This window comes from Ischnura elegans, chromosome 3 (genome assembly GCF_921293095.1).
Source record: "Ischnura elegans chromosome 3, ioIscEleg1.1, whole genome shotgun sequence".
Lineage (NCBI taxonomy): Eukaryota > Metazoa > Arthropoda > Insecta > Odonata > Coenagrionidae > Ischnura > Ischnura elegans.
In genome coordinates, this window is record NC_060248.1 from 60,233,047 (window position 1) to 60,249,357 (window position 16,311).

The 16,311-nt window shown below is 41.1% G+C and overlaps 1 protein-coding gene across 2 annotated transcripts in view; it reads right to left on the minus strand.

The window, feature by feature from the left end:
• LOC124155891 overlaps positions 1–16,311 on the minus strand; it is a 124,594-nt gene that overhangs the window by 24,972 nt on the left and 83,311 nt on the right. For both annotated transcript variants that reach the window (XM_046530062.1, XM_046530061.1), the window contains exon 4: positions 15,816–15,916. In XM_046530062.1, coding sequence (XP_046386018.1) covers positions 15,816–15,916 — 101 coding nt within the window. The remainder of the gene's footprint in view (positions 1–15,815; positions 15,917–16,311) is intronic.

Sequence of the window (16,311 nt, forward strand, 5' to 3'; positions counted from 1 at the left end):
TAACTAATTCTTAGATATATAATTTTAAATCGATTTATACTCTTAGTTTGTTATCTTCCATTTTCAAATTTTAATAAAAATTGAAATTGTTTAGTATTGGTGCATATCGAGCATTAGTTGCCTATAACTTCTACAGCTAATTCTCATAAATCAAATTTTATGCCAATTTTCACTCATTGTTTTGCTATCTTTCTTCTTCAACCTTTAATGAGTATGGAACGTTTTATTGGTTCCATTTTTTTCCCTTTCCATTTCAGTCAAAGACCGCATTTTTCCTTGGTTACGGCGAATAAATGAAAATCGCAATTTTACTGTTTTGGAGTGAGTTTTACTTATCTCGCGTGAGATAAGAGAGCGTTCTCTTCAGAGTACTCTTCAGAGGCCTTCGCTAAAACTCAACGGACTTTTTTATGCTGTGTCCTCAGAAGAAGATGAATTTTGGGAAAACGCATCTTCGTCGTGGTGGGAACGACGACGCTCCTGGGTTGCGATAGTGTTGGAAGGATTGGCATGGGAGATTCTCGCGCAGGCTACCTCCAGCGAAACCGAAGTTTAATGTTATTATGAAGAAAGAACGGTTATTGCTCACGGAACAGCAGCTTCTCCTTCTGTCGTTTACAATATATCAGGATTGGCTGTCGACAGCCCTCCATCACTCTCCGTCTTCTGCCGACCACTTCATATCGGAAAACCCTTCGAATCCTTTATCCTTCATCACTCGTGTCAGATACTCCAACCTTGGTCTTCCTTGGTATTTATTGTTCTCTCTCCACCATCACCTCTAGAATTCTCCCTTCCAACCCTTCGTCTCAATACTCGTTTTTAAGCTCGAATAGGGTAGTTTCCATCATCAAAGAAAACGAAAGGCATTGATTGCGATTCGTTACCCACCATTAGTGTATTCATAATACACTAATTATTTGGTATTAGAAATACCGGTTTAGACGAATGGCAATGGTCAATTTTAACCTCATTTGAAAAAGGCCAGATTGGCGCCCTTGCGATGCCACTCCACGTGACGTCACAGGGACCTAGTTTCTATACGAGTAGATAGGAGTTTTACATCGTCTGAGGTTACCAATGCATGCATGAGGCACAGAGCTCAGGGAAACATGTCTTAATAATCACCTATTAAAACTGGCTAAGGTCGGAAAGTTTTCCTCGTTTGATAAGGTATTAATAATTCTTATTTAAGCCAAGCGCTACCAGCTAGTATGGTACTAAGGTACCTGCTAGCACCCTGCGTCGTATCAGCGCTCAGAGCCTCGCCCCAAGGTCACCTCACTTGCATCAGCGGGAACCAGAACGACGTCACACGGAGTTTTCCCGGCATTCATACTTACCCATCGCGTTTTCGCGCGCTTGAAAATTTTCACTTTTCATTTAATCGCGAAAAATAGATATCGTCAATTAAAAATCTAAAAGCGTGAAATACGTACTCCAGGAGTAATAATATTTCGATTTAAGCAATAAAAAATAATAGGAAACCACCCTATTGGTCCACGAAGAGAAAAAGCGATGGGAATAAGCAATCAAATATCTTTCAGCTGAATTGTGAAACATCTAACGACAGAAATTTAGATTTAAATATTTTTGGTCAAGGAAAAATACTTGGCTAAAAAAATGGCGAATAGACGCTACGCAGGGGTGGACTCAGGAGGGTCGCATGGGTCATGACCCCCTAAATTCTATTTTAAAACTTCGAATTTCTATTGGATTAATGTTTTTTGTATCGTAAAGGAGTAAAGGGAGTGTATAAGCAAATGTATGGCTACAAGTCCAAAATGTGAGAGAAGTTTTAGTTGTATTTATCGCCGAAAGCAGCGCTTACTAAACTGTAAAAACGCGCCTCTTCAGTTCCATATTCCCGAGACCCAGGTCATAGCACCTACCCTTCCAAATTTGATGCTGAATCCACCCTAGATTTGCCGCGCAAAGGTAACACAACCCTACAGAAGTGAAAGCCCGGAGTTTTTTCTCAAAGTCACTGAGATTTGGCAATAAGTTTCACATTTATGATTCAAGAAAGGGCGTACGTGCTGTCGACCAGGCACTCAATCGGTTCGTCCTGCGGGAGCGGTGGCTCTTCGCCCCCGGAGCTGCATCGTCCTGCCGCTAATAATTCCCGCTATGAGAAGGGCGAAACCCAGTTTCGCTACGCAGTGGCCGCGTCTGACAGAGGAGGCAGGAAGTGCCCGTTTAGCGTAGGGACAGCAGCAGCAGCATCTCTGGCGTGGGCGCCGCGCGAGTCATTACAAGCCCCCCCCCCCCCCCCACCTTCCCTTTGGGACACGAACCACCGAAGATGACGGTTGTCTCATGATGCTCTCGCTCGCTGCTGGACACGAAACTGGTCCTCTGTCCAGCATCAGTAGCGAATCCATGGTCGGGACAAGGGGGTGGGGCTAGGAGGACAAGGGGCGCAGCTAGGAATGAAGCCTAGTGGGGGTTTTTAGGCGCAACTAATACTGGGAGATCTAGGGGATATGGACTAACACTCACCAGAGTAAGCGGGAGGTGCAGGAGCCCTCCCCAGAAAATTTGAAGATAAATGGTTCAAAATGGTGAGTTTTACGGCTGTGTGGATTGTAATAGATATTTGTTAGTCATCCCTCCCACTAATATTTGTTACAAAATTTGTCATATTAAAATATTTTTATTTTAAAAAATCTCTCAGCTTGGGGAGGGGTTTATCCCCCAAAATCCCCCTCGCTGCGCCATTGAGGTGGAGGACCTGGGGGTAACCTCCCGGCAGCAGTGGGGATCCGAGCAAAATCACCATTTTATCTAGTGCAAATTGGATACCCAAGAATGGGGATTTAGTCCCATCTAGGCCCTCTCTGGAAACGCCACAGTCAACCATCGTCCCTTGATGGAGGCGTATAGTGCATTCGGAGTGATGGGTTTGTTTGGCCTCTTTCTCGATGTATTATGGATGCGATGTTTTTCTAGAAGGAGCGTGTATGAGGGAGCCCCCTCCCAAACTCCCCAACATTAATAAAATTTTCAGCGTTTCAGCTATCTCCTATCTACCACTGGTTGCCGATGTCCTATCCATCTATTAGTATTAACATTCTTCCTTGTCACTAGTAGTAATTCATGGGAGGGTATGACATATTACGCTGAATGCAGAGAAAATTTCAAATATTTAGGGCCTTTGTTTTAATATGTATGGTATAAGATTCGATAAAAGTAGACAAAACTATTTTAAGTACATATATATCAAGGAAGAAATTATAAATAAATATTTGCATATCTGTATTCGGGCTAAAGGTTTTGTTTGGTCTCATTCCCGGAGTATGATGGATGCGATAATTTTCAGCAGGAGGGCATATGAGAGGGAATGATTCCCTTACCCAAGCCCCGAAATTATTAAAATGTTCATCGTTTTACCTGTCTACTACATGTCGCTTAAAGAGATCCTATACACATGTTAGTATCAACGTATTTCCTAAGAATAGGTAGTATTTTGATCTAAATATGGTATGAAATTGGATAAAGCTAGCATTAAAAACACACATTGTATAAGAAAATGTCAAGGAAGAAGTTAGAAATGAAGAGAGTTTCGGGATTATTGAATATTTAAGGAAATTCTTCCCAAAAAACGACAATATCAGCTGCCTTAGGAGAGTTATTCAAAGAGACTACTATTTGGTGTTGTGTGCGAACTGAAACAAATATTAAACAAAACAATTTTTTCGAAAGAGCCTGTCTTAAATAAGTATCGTACAATGTCTCAATAGCCCTAAATTTTTCGTGTCGCCCCACTCGCACAAGCGATATTGCAAACACGCTTCTGTTTTCTAGTATGTAGGTATAATATTACGAGTGCTTTGGCAGTAAAAAATTGAGTGTCTATTGGTGCATCAAGAATTATTAAGCTCGGGAAATATAGGCTGCCAAGAAGATGGTGTCGAATCCCGTAGCAGCTTTCGTCGCTTTCCCGTTAATGTATTAATTTTTATAGCCAACTTACTCCTCGCGATTTTCCCCAGGGAAAACGTAGCATTGGAGGGGAAATATTCTGGTTTGATTCCAGGTCAATGTAAATTTTAACTCTCGGACGAATCGAATTAACTGAGGTTATTTTCTTATGTGGTCCCTTTCATGAGGATCAGAAATATGAATCATTTTCATTATTGGTTTATCTGCGAAAGTAATTTTTTAAGGGAAAGGATGATGAAATTTATTTCAATGAACGCAGTCACTGGATTGTTTTTTGCGAATCCTCATGAATAGGATCTCGCACGCGCCCATCCGCGACTGGAAATGAGGAACGATGCAGTAGCGTTTATAAATAACGATAATGCATCGGAGGGATAGGAGGGGGGATGTGAATGGAATGGCGGGGAGGAAGTGATGAGCGTCCTCACGTGTCCCAATAGACAACGTGCTCCCGAGTTCATATGTATAAATGTTCGATATTTCGATGCATCGATGCATTTTGTCTATTTATCAAATAAATCCTATTTCAAGGTAGGTGAGTTGCAACCGTGCGTTATTATATGAGGAGTGGTAGCATCGATAAGACAATCAGTCATGAAAATTGTAGATAATGCCCTCATACCAAGGATCTCCTTTTCAGAGCGTTATATTTAAATTCATGGAGAAGTCATGCGCATTTGAACATTGTTTTTCCCTTTGGATCTTGTGATGTGGATTAGACTTCCACAGTGGCGGTTTGCCCATAAGGACTCTCGGACGTCGCCCCTCCCAAATATTTGAAAAAGTAAAAAAAATAAATATCCATTAATTTATAATTATACATCTAATTAGTCAGTGTTTTTTCAGTCACATACATCGAAAGTGTTGGAAAAACACGAAAAGAAATAGCGCGAGAAGTTCGTATTTGTAGCCGTGGGGCGCTGGCCAGAACGTCCCAATCCATCCCCATGCAGTTAAATGGAGAGTGGTAGTGGTGGGGGCTGCTGGTGCTATGACGCGTCTAACCTTGTGTCTTATGGAAGTCTTGGGACGTCGTCCGAGAATGCGCAGAGCGACGTGTGAGTTGACATCGCTGCGCAGGCCGGCGGGCGTATAATCTGGCGTCTACTTGGTGCTGCCACAGATAAGGGACGTACGGGATCAGAATGGTCACTGTACTGGTAGTTATACGATTTTATTTTTAATTACTGGTAGGTATTGCTACAGAAAATAAATTATCCCATTATGCTAGCGTTTTTTGGTGTTTGAATTCCGGAACACATAAAATCCAACTAGTTAACGGCCGTATTGACGTAGGAAAACTATTCTCGAGTATTTGCCACAGTTCTGTTATGATTACGAATTTCAAGAACCTTGGGGAAACTATTATTATAATATTTAGGCCTTAACAATGTATTCATATCTTCCCGATGATTAGAAATGCGGTACCTATTTTTCAGATAAATTCATCAAAAGACCTGCAGTATTAGGAAAAATCAGTTAACATTCCCCACTGATTTATAATTTAAGAAATAGGTGCGTGCGTGATAGTGTGAAGGATTAAACATGATCTAACCCGTAAACGTGACTTTAAATAGAGTCATTCAATGAATGTCAAGAAGTTCCGCGTACAATGCACCTTTTGTGTGTATAGGTTCATCATTTTTCTAGCCGTCCTTGTTTTATTAGTTCATGTTCACCTAATTCCTCAGCGGCAGAGCGGTAGCTGTCTGACGGAAAATGTCACTTGGGTCTGATTTAAGTGGCTTCGAAGAGTTCATATCGGTGCGGAGATCCTTACAGCTCCTATCTGTGGTTCAGAGTCTTTTACGATCTAGAATTTATATTCTATTATATCATGGCAATGATTTCGAAGACATGGTTATTCCAAGTGCGACCCGTTGGCGTTTCGTGTGTTTACCACATATGAATCTTAGACTCAAGGCGTTGGTCCGTGACGTTTTTGTTTACTTGAATGCCTTTGCTGACCTTAAATTCGTCCCTTAGCTGAATCAGCATTTGTGGACCAAGACTTCTATCTCCCTTGAGTCGTCCTTAATGTAACGGCAAGACCAGGCAAGACTCTCGGAAAGAACGGAGTGAAATGAGTTCAAACATCATTTTCGAGGAGTTAACTGTGCGTAATTGCCTATTAAGAAGTTTCTTAGTGCTGTGTGTACATTCAAGAAGACAATTTTGAATTAATCAACAGTGCTCGTGTATGTTTTAGGGAAATATAGGGAAAAATTGTCCCCAATTCTGTGTCCAGGCACCTTATTCTTTTTGGTCGTATTTTTCGTCGGCCCATTTTGTGTCGTCCCTTGTTTATTTATAGACTAGTGCCCTTGCCATGTGTTCAATCGGAAAGAAATTGTTGTCCGGCGCTGATTTCAGCGAACGTGCAATTGATCACTTTCCTGGACAAAAGGAAAGGAGGATGGACTTCTGCAATATAACTAAAGGCATGTGAGTATTTCAGATTTTGTTAAAACTGTGTGAGAAATGTTTAATTATTGATTTTAAATCATACTGTATTCAAGAAGCAACGCGAACACCGCAATCAAAGTTTACATCTGCAATAGCAAAGCGCGCGCATTCTAGTAGTGTTTGTTGCCCAGTGGAAGTCTAACACTCCCCTCCCTCCTCAGGTGTTACAAGTGTCATTGCTACCTGAATCATTGCAAATGTTGTATAGATTTGACAAATAACGCATTATGATTGCAAAACGAACAACAGAAGTGTATTGCGGGCATATCCGCACCAAGAATGTAGACGCTAAAACCTAAAGTTACGTATTTTCGTTTGTATTTGCAAAATATCGCAGCAAATATATTTTTATTCTTCAAGATCATTGATCAGTATCATCGAGAGTCCGGACTAAGCCGATTCGTATGACCGAGAGTCTACTGCATTTAGTATTTATAAATCAACCTTTATTAGGAAAACAAGGTATTTTTGTTGAAAAAAACGGAACGTATGGCATCACAGAATTCAATTCCTAGATTGCCGTAAAAACTTAATAAAATACACGAAATATTAAAAAATTATGACCCCCCGGTGGAGTGCGCCCCCCCTAGCATTTGACTCACGAGCCGCCACTGGACTTCCATTTCAGTTATCAACAAGAGGATACTTAAATGGAATTTAACGCACTTAAAAATGGAATGCGCTCGCATTTGATTTCTTCACATATTCCCATTTCAAAAATATTTTGGACTCAATGTCCATAGCACTGTGCTGCGGAACAATTATGGTATTTTCACCATTATTTTTCTGGTAGGTTATTCGCAAGAGACAGATCTGTGCTTCCGTCAAGCGTCGCGAAGAGCCAGGCAGACTCGCTATGAGTGAAATTTTCTGCTCCATTCCCTTTCCCAGCGTGGACTTTGGATTGGAGGGGTGAAGGATTGGTCGGATCCGAGATACTCCCGAGATAGCGGGTGATCCAGAGAGGAAGGGAGACGTGTTTACTCGCGGCGTGAAAGTGGGATGGGTTAGACGGAGGAGATGGACCAGTTGGAGGGGGAGAGGTCATGAGGGTTCATGGGAGACGGTGGAGGATAGTCCTGTGCCCGACGACACCGGAAACTAGTCCACGCCGAAGCTGCTGAAAATAAGATCGCGCATCCACTTAATCGTCTACGAAGGCTTTCTCTCGACGCACGCATCCAGGGTAATGCCTCGTTCTCATTGCGATTGTCCGAGCGATCGTCCTCATGATAGTTGGCCGAACTAGCCGTGTGAATGCATGTCCTGACAATAGTTCACGTAGTTCCGAACGTTGCCACTTTACGATGGCTAGGCGCTGGGAGACCGGAAGAGGAAGCGACAAGAGAAAAATGAAAAGTTCGTGTAGCTCTCTTCGCTCCATTTTTTCATGGATTTGTCCTATGAAGGAATAATATGGGCGAAAGAAAAATTATTAGGTAAATACACGTTGAACACAGTAATATCTTGACCCTGCATATCTCAACAGCTTTGCTATCCGTCAATTTCTCGATCACTTTAGATGTCAGCACTTGAGGGCAGCACAGGTTTTAACCATCGTCGTGTGAATGCACTATAGTTCCGACAATCGCTGGAACAATCGTATTGTAAATGAGGCATGAGAAACGTCTTGACTTATGAACAGTATACCGATACCTCCACTGCACAAGCGCTCATCAACCACCAACCGAATCAAATCCGCTCATCTAGGAGCCCAGCAATACGAATCCGTTCAGTTGGCAGTACCCGGAGCATAAACGCTCACCTCCAATTTACCAAGCTTCGTAGGTGAGCGTTTGTGCTCGGACGGCTATTGCCAGCCGAGTATATACGTATTGTTGGGGTCCTAGATGAGCGCTTATGCAGTGGAGGTATCGATACGTTCCGATTGCTTGATCGCACGTCGGAAATGACGTGCTCTACCTGCCAAAAACATTGATGTGTCGACTGACATAGGTAGATTCGCTCTGTGAAGTACGCGTACTTATTGCGCACGACACGTTAATGCAAATTTTATGAGAAGATTATTACTCATAAATTACGACAAAATTGTAACAAAAAAACGCTGCTGATAATAATGCCGCGATAGGAACACGCTGCCGTAATATGCGTGTGATTGCCGCTGCTTTTTCGAGATCAAAATTTAGCAATACCTATTTCAAAACTTTTTTCAGAATTTTTTTTCGTAATTTCGGTTGGCCGTAAGTCCGTACCTGTATAATGTATCTCCGTAGCAAGCAATGAGGGCTCGTCTATGCGGAGACTTTCCCCTTGTCCGCCCACTCCCCTTATCAGCACCTCCACCCCACCGCAACCCAACTCGTCCCGATCTCGCTACCACAAGTCAAAAAATCAGCACAATGAAATTAAAGCGTATTGATAATTAATGACGACATTAACGCACTGTACCCAGTGCTGTAGTTGGGAAAAAATTCAGGCGGTACTCACCAAAATTTGCCAACAGCTGAACACGTATTATGCATTCGGCCGCGATTGAAATGTCAAACTCAAACTCTAATATTAGTTCAAAGTTGTGCCACGATATATTTCTGAACAAGTAAATAATCATTTCCGTTTTTTCTTTCAGAAATCCATTGGACAATTTACAGGAGGACTATTTTTTACATATTTAAACGGTAGTTTAACCGCTACGTTATAACGAGTTTGGATTTTAGAGGGTACGCCGTTCCGGCCCAACTAGAGCACTGACTGTACTAATGGTGTTTGGAAAATACAGTGGTTAATGTAGAATACGCAAGAGTGGAAATGATTATATTATGAAATGCTATGATTTTGCTATTCAAGAAGTAGTGGGTACATTTTTTATCAGTGAACATAATAAGAATAATATTACTTCGAGTCATTTTGCGATGGAGCCGCATTAAAGTCAATAGCCACCAAATAATTGTTATCGTCCATAAAAGAGATTATTTTACTTGTATGATTTTGACGAGAAAGGTTTCGTTGTCAGAGTAATGACTTTCTTCTTGAAAATTCGTTCGTAGGACATGACTTTAGTGCCAATGAGCTATCACCCCTAGGGAACCACTATGATACAAACAACGGCGATTAGGAAAGATTTCGTGCTTTCCCGGCGAATGGACTTGGTAAAGAGTTCTCGGGATCGCCACCGGGTCAGGAACTCCATATCTGCCAACGTTTCGATGTCCGACTCGGTCATCGTCCTCAGGGCTGTGAGCCCCAACGGCGATTAGGTATATACGAAGATAAGATATCAACTTTATGCATGTACCTTATCGTTTGTAGTTGTAATCCCGAATATTACGAGTGCCATTCATTCAATATGAGATAAGAATGGAATGTGAGATGAAGGTTTTATAGTTCCTCTTTGTTATCATAGGAAAATCACTGCCGTCAGACGCACATGTTTTTTTAACGTCATAAGAGATATGTATTTCACATGTATAGTATTTTTATCAGAGCTTTACTCATATCCCGGAGATAACATGTGGATATCATATATTTATCTCTGTTGAGAATATTCTTCCTCTAATATGCCTCGGGTACTCATTCGTAGTGCTGAAGGTATCCCGTCGGTCGTACTTCATCAAGGTCGTATGGTCGAATTGATCTCATAATTACTGTATTAGATCTTTATCCCACTTATTTCTTTACCTGGACACTCCTAAAATCCCAGCAGATAACAGTGAGGTACCTATTATATATTTCCAATCGTCATCATAAGTCAACAGTCATAAGGTTGTTTTGACACAGCTTTCAATTCCGTTCTCCTATCTGCTAGCCTTCTCGTGGAGGCATATTTCTTCTTTTTGATATCCATTGTAACCTGTCCTATGTGACTCAATCGGGGCCGTCCCTTCCCCTTCTTCCCATCCACACGTCCCTCGACGATTGTCTTCATTAGGCCATCGAGTCTCATGATTTGCTTATCTAAAGCCTGAATCACACGATCATTTTTTTCGTCGCGAAAGTGATCACTATCGCGATCACTGTGTAAAATGATCGTCGGCGGCAATAGTTTTTTGCGATCGCGTTGAGGATTCCCATCGCTATTTTTCATCACTCGTCCGGTCGCTTTTTCCATCGCTAAAACCGTCACTAAAACCCCATATCAGCCAAATGGAACGCATTCCCCTATGGAGCGATTGCAGCGCAACGTTTGACAATTGTGGGAACGACATAAATAAACAAACACGCTATTTAATTTCGTGATGTGGGTCCTATGACAACGAGCTGTGCTACTGGAAATGATGCGAAAAGCGACGCGACGGCGGGAGTGACCGTGTGATTCAGAAAAATGGTCACTAGAGCGATTGCTTTTCGCGACGGGAAAAGTGATCTCGATAGTGATCACTTTCGCGACGAAAAAAATGATCGTGTGATTCAGGCTTAAGTTATCCCGTCTTCTCCTTAGGGTTTTCAGAAGATTTTTATTTTCACCCACTCTTCTTTGCAGTACCTCATTACTTATTCGGTCGGTCCATTTTATCTTCGTCATTATTCGGCAACACCACATTTCCACTCTTGACTATTCTGCTGCTGTCAACGTCCAAGCATCTCTTCCAAGTAAAAGCATGCTCCATATCTATCACCTCATTTTCCAAAAAAAAAATTAGCTCAAAGATAGGAATCTTATTCTCAACTTCGTTTTTACTTTCTGTTGTCTAATGCGTCTTCTTGAGCGTAGATCGAGAGTAGGATCGGTTGGGAAAATAGGATGAGTGGCATCACCAAAAGATACTCTTGAATGGGAGATGTATTAGGTTACATGTTTGTAGTTATATGGCAGCATCACGCTTTATCGGTCAATTCCAGGATTCTATCTTTCAGGAAAGGATTTTACGGACAACTTAACCTGCAGTTATCGCTTCTAAATGTCTTCGAAGAAATTCGTGACGGATATTCATTCATCTCTCACCTCACGGCGAGCAGGTAATTAACGTCTTACGAATCGTTTTCAACGCACCCGTTTACCGCAAGATGATTTATTTCGCTGTAAATAACAACTCTCGTAACAATCGTCGCTCGCGAGCTTGCCAAACTTTCGCATCTGTCGTTGGGCGTCCTGGCGCTGCGTTCGCTCCCTCCGACTTCACTCTCGTTAGAACTGCCTCTGGCTGGCCCTGCCAGCAACGCTCGTGACAGTGCGCGTGATTTCCCGTCATCCGGATGCTCTTCGTTCTTTTCACTTTGCCGCTCAATCAATTGGTCGCGGAGATCGGTTAGGCGGCCTTCGACAAAAAAATACCGTCGCCACTGCACTCACTCACTGTGCACGTGCTTTGTCGCAAAGAGACCGAATTTCCAGACTCGCATTACCCACATTCGCCAAACTCATTCAGGGTTGTAGGAATATATCTATATTTTTTTGCAATTTCCGCGCCTTGTTTTAAAAAAGACCTAGCTTATTCTCCTTTGCCCACTGGCGCCGACTCCCCGAGCCCCCTCAAAAATTCGTTATGTGCGTGTGGAAAAATTAGTCAGGCTTGTCGATTTTCCCCGGAGTGTCCAGATATCGAGATTCGAGTAATCAGGGTTCTACTGTTGATCATATGACTCTTCTAAAATGCTTAAAAAAACTTAAAACTCACTACTTATAAAATTTCCCGGAACAAGATCAGATCAAGTTTGGGCCACCCCAATATTTTTTGTAAGTCGACATCCCTGCCTTTGCCGTGAATGTGTTTAGTTGGAAAGGGCTTATCCGGGAGGGAAGTCTCCAGTAAATAAGAAGAAATATCAGGTTTTGTTAACACCGTGATGAGAGGATTGCCAATAACACGGAAAATTACTTAAAAATGTGTGCCTACATTAAATGGTTTTATAACTAGTCCTTCTTATGTATTTGATAGTAGTTATTGGTATTTCCAGGGAAAGAAAAATCATTTCCCTTCAGTGGGAGGTGGATGTTTTCGGCTGTCACTTACCTCGTATATTTGGTCTTGATATCAAAACACGACCACTAGTAATGGGAGCACGATTCGGCACTCTCCAGGCAGCAGAAAAGAAAATAAAACCCCAAATCCAGCGAGGCTAAACATTTTCCTTGAACTATTGATGGAGAAATCTTTTCTATTGCATTTATTTATCATTGAACCAAAACCCGCGGGTAAAACCCATTATGTTGGATGAACTTCTAATCATGTTCGCAAATTTAATCCGCTGCTTACATTCACCGGCGGATCTAGGTTTGGCCCAAAGGGGGAAGGGGAAATCGGGGGCTGGGGAAGCCGAAGGGGGGCTCGGGGATTTCGGAAATTTGAGATTTTCAATACTGAAAAAAAAATTAGGCTAATTCTTTGATGAAAAATACGCTACTATGCACACGTAGTAGATCGTTTTATAAGTACAAAAGCGTGTAAAATAGGCCTTAAGGTTAAAACTAATTTGTATTTTATTCGTTATAGTAGGTGAATTTACCGGAAAATATAACTAAATACTTTTGTGCAATGTGGTAACCTCCAAAAATTTCGATTTTATCTAGTGTATGTATATTTAGACCCAATGAAAGGGGGGACCTATAGCTTCGTTAGCCCCCCCCCCCCCCATAGATCCGCCACTGCTTACCTACACTGTAGCTATAAAACAGAAAGCTAGGAGTATTACGGAGTAAATGAGTACTGATGAAAAATTTTCACTGGTGGCTTCTCAGCTATATTCATTCATGTATTTCACGTATTCTATTTTAGTCTGAATGTCACGCTTCTCTTCAATGCCAAATCATACGGACGGCTTTGTCGCACTCGGGGCTAAAGGTCGATATGAAAGCCCGATAAAGCGATTAAAATAAGCGTCCATCAACGAATTCAGTCTCTGCACGCTAAATTGAAATTAGGCGAGAGATAATCGGTCGATTTTTAAAATTTTCATTGTCAAATTTGTGGAAAGAATTGGGAGATAGACTCACCGCAATATCAGTTCATTGTACCGTGTGAAAGATTTTAGCCTTTTGAAAAAAATTGGCATTGTGAGAGAATATCCATGGAGAAAAAATTAGCATGCTAAGATTAGCCGATGACATAGCCGTTATAGAAGAAACAGAGACGGATTTGAAAAATATTCTGGTTAATCTGTGTAGGGTAATGGGTAGATATCAACTGAAAATAAGCACGAAGAAAACCAAGATCTTAGTATGCAGCAGAAGAGAAGAAGTCAAGACTAACATTAAAATAGGGCAGCAAAAACTGATAGAGGTGGATGAATTCGGTTATTTGGGAAGCAAGATAACTAGTGACAGGAGAAGTAAGAAAGAAATTATCAGCAGAATAGTCCAGGCGAAGAGAGCATTCCACCAAAAGAGAGACCTGCTTACAGCGGGAAACTTAAATATAGAAGTAAAGAAACAATTTATAAGAGCCTACATCTGGAGTATGCTCCTATACGGAAGTGAGGCATGGACATTGGACAATGACCGCAGCGGAGAAAGCAAGGATAGAGGCCTTCGAAATGTGGTGCTACAGAAGAGTGATGAAAATCAAATGGATCGACCGAGTGTAGTAACGAGGAAGTCCTAAGAGGAGTAGGAGAGAAGAGAAGCCTTAATAAGAAGACGGAACAACCTTATAGGCCACATCTTGAGACATGATGGCCTGATGAAGACAATCGTCGAAGGACAAGTGGAAGGCAAGAACGGAAAAGGAAGACCTCGAATAAAATATATGGAACAAGTAAAGAGAGATGTGAAAGAGAAGAAATACGTAGGTGTGAAAAGATTAGCTGATAGGAGAATTGAGTGGAGAGCTGCGTCAAACTAATCCTAGGATTGTTGACCAGTGATGATGATGATGATGAAAAAAATTGGGACTAATATTCGGTGCTTTAAAATTCAAAACAAATTGCCATTTTTTCTTACGCAATAAAAAAATTCCATCCTTAATGAGCTTGCATTTAGCGCGCTGGTGCAGATATGAACGAGTGTACTATACTCTTGGCAGTATTGCCGAGTAGTCAAGTGATAAGTCAGCGAAAACATGACCGAAATAAGATTTTACTCTTTCCCGGCGAACAATAAGTAAAAACTCTTCTCGGGATACCGCGCGGGTAAGATTATATGAGAGCGCCGACGTTTCGGGAACCGACTCGCTACCCATTCTCACGAATAAATGAATAGCCGTGAGAATGGGTAGCGAGTCGGTACCCGAAACGTCGGCGCTCTCATATAATCTTACCCGCGCGGTATCCCGAGATGAGTTTTAACATGACCGAAAAAATTTATGTAATAACTTAATACCGCTTTCAGATTTCTATGATAGATCTCATATTAAGTAATACTAGCAATTCGTCAGTATTTATGGAGGTATTCTTGCGGGTGAATTTTTTTTTCACTGCGTAAATGATGTCATGACTTATTCTTAATTTTCAAGTTGTACTGACAATGGCGTAAAATTATTCATTGCCTTGATGGTGTTATAAATCAATATGAATACAGAATTGCGAAAAAGCAAGAGCAAGTGATTATTAAAATGAAGTTTTCTTTGCTATTCGTATGATCCTTCAACCTTCGAGGGTACTTCAAAGCAGAATTACTTTATATAACTATGAACTAAACTTATGTGAGTTAAAAAAACTCACTTGCCATGCTAGTGCTATAGTCCATCAAATGTGTGTTGGGGCTCGCCTTTGCTCAACGGTCAACGGTTTAATTTAATCAAGCCAATCTTCGCTCTCCAGCATTGCCGCTTTTCTTAACACCAAGATGCGAGGATTCCCAACAACTTGGAAAATTACTTACGAGCATTTTTATATTGAAAATACTAATTGGAACCCACTGCTCGATGCCTAGTTTTTTCGCAAGTGTCAAATATACTTATGATAAAGGTTTTTTTTAAGGGTTCCTCTTAAGGATTTATTAACGCTTAATACGAACAATAATAATGTTATGCGGTAATTCAACCATTTTATTTTCTCCTTTGTTGAAAACATTACGTACGCATAAGTCGAACTTTTCTCTTTGAAAATACTCGACATTTTCCATGATCCATATGAGCAATTGCTATATCAGCCTTATTGCTATATATATATTGCCTTCAGGCATCTGAAGTCAGGACTGTGAGGCTTAACATAAAAAAAATGGGTACAAACTTGAGCAGATCCAGGATCGATGAAGTGTTACACATGGTGGACAAAGAGATGAAGCTTCTTTGGGGGATAGGGAGTTGATAGAGGGATAAGCGGGGAGTGGGTCCTGAAAACCTTATTTTGTAGAGAAGAATGTTTGGTAACCAGGGAATGAGGAGGATGATAATAGAATATGTCGGTGGAATGAAAGGGAATAGACCTTAATGTGAATTGAAAACGGAATTCCAACTTGGGAGGTGATACATATAGTAGTCATTCGCAAAATGCTCCATGTTAACTGTACATAACCGGTGGAGTATCTTCTTTCTAAAATATGCGAAAAAAGGTGGTTATTGTCGACTTACCGATTTTTCTTGCGGATCCACACCGGTCGCCATAGGAACGGGTCTGTGGAGTAGTTTATCGCTATCACCCTCATCCCTGGGCAGTCCTTGGGGAGCCAGTCCTGGAATGAATATTTTGAAAATGGTGTGAAAATTTCTGATAACTTATAAGTTCAGCTGCTAATTTTAAGCAGCGAAACAAGTTTTTTTCGGCACTCAAAATTCTTATATTCTTTGGCTGAATGTTGCTTGCGCTAGCAATATCAGTTGTATTTCCTAGATTGGAACTATTTATTATCTAACTTGAAATTTAGGATTACGGTTGAGGAATAATTTGAAAATGTTTTAAAAAAAGTGAAACAGGTGAATTACTTAATAAACAACCTTATGGTGTGTTATAAATTTTTTTAACTGTTCAAAACATTAATTAGACTTCTTTTTAAATCGAGCGTTTTTATTCCAGGGAAGATTTGAAAGAGTTGGTTCTTCTAAAGTCGTTTTAATTTGTGAAACAGGC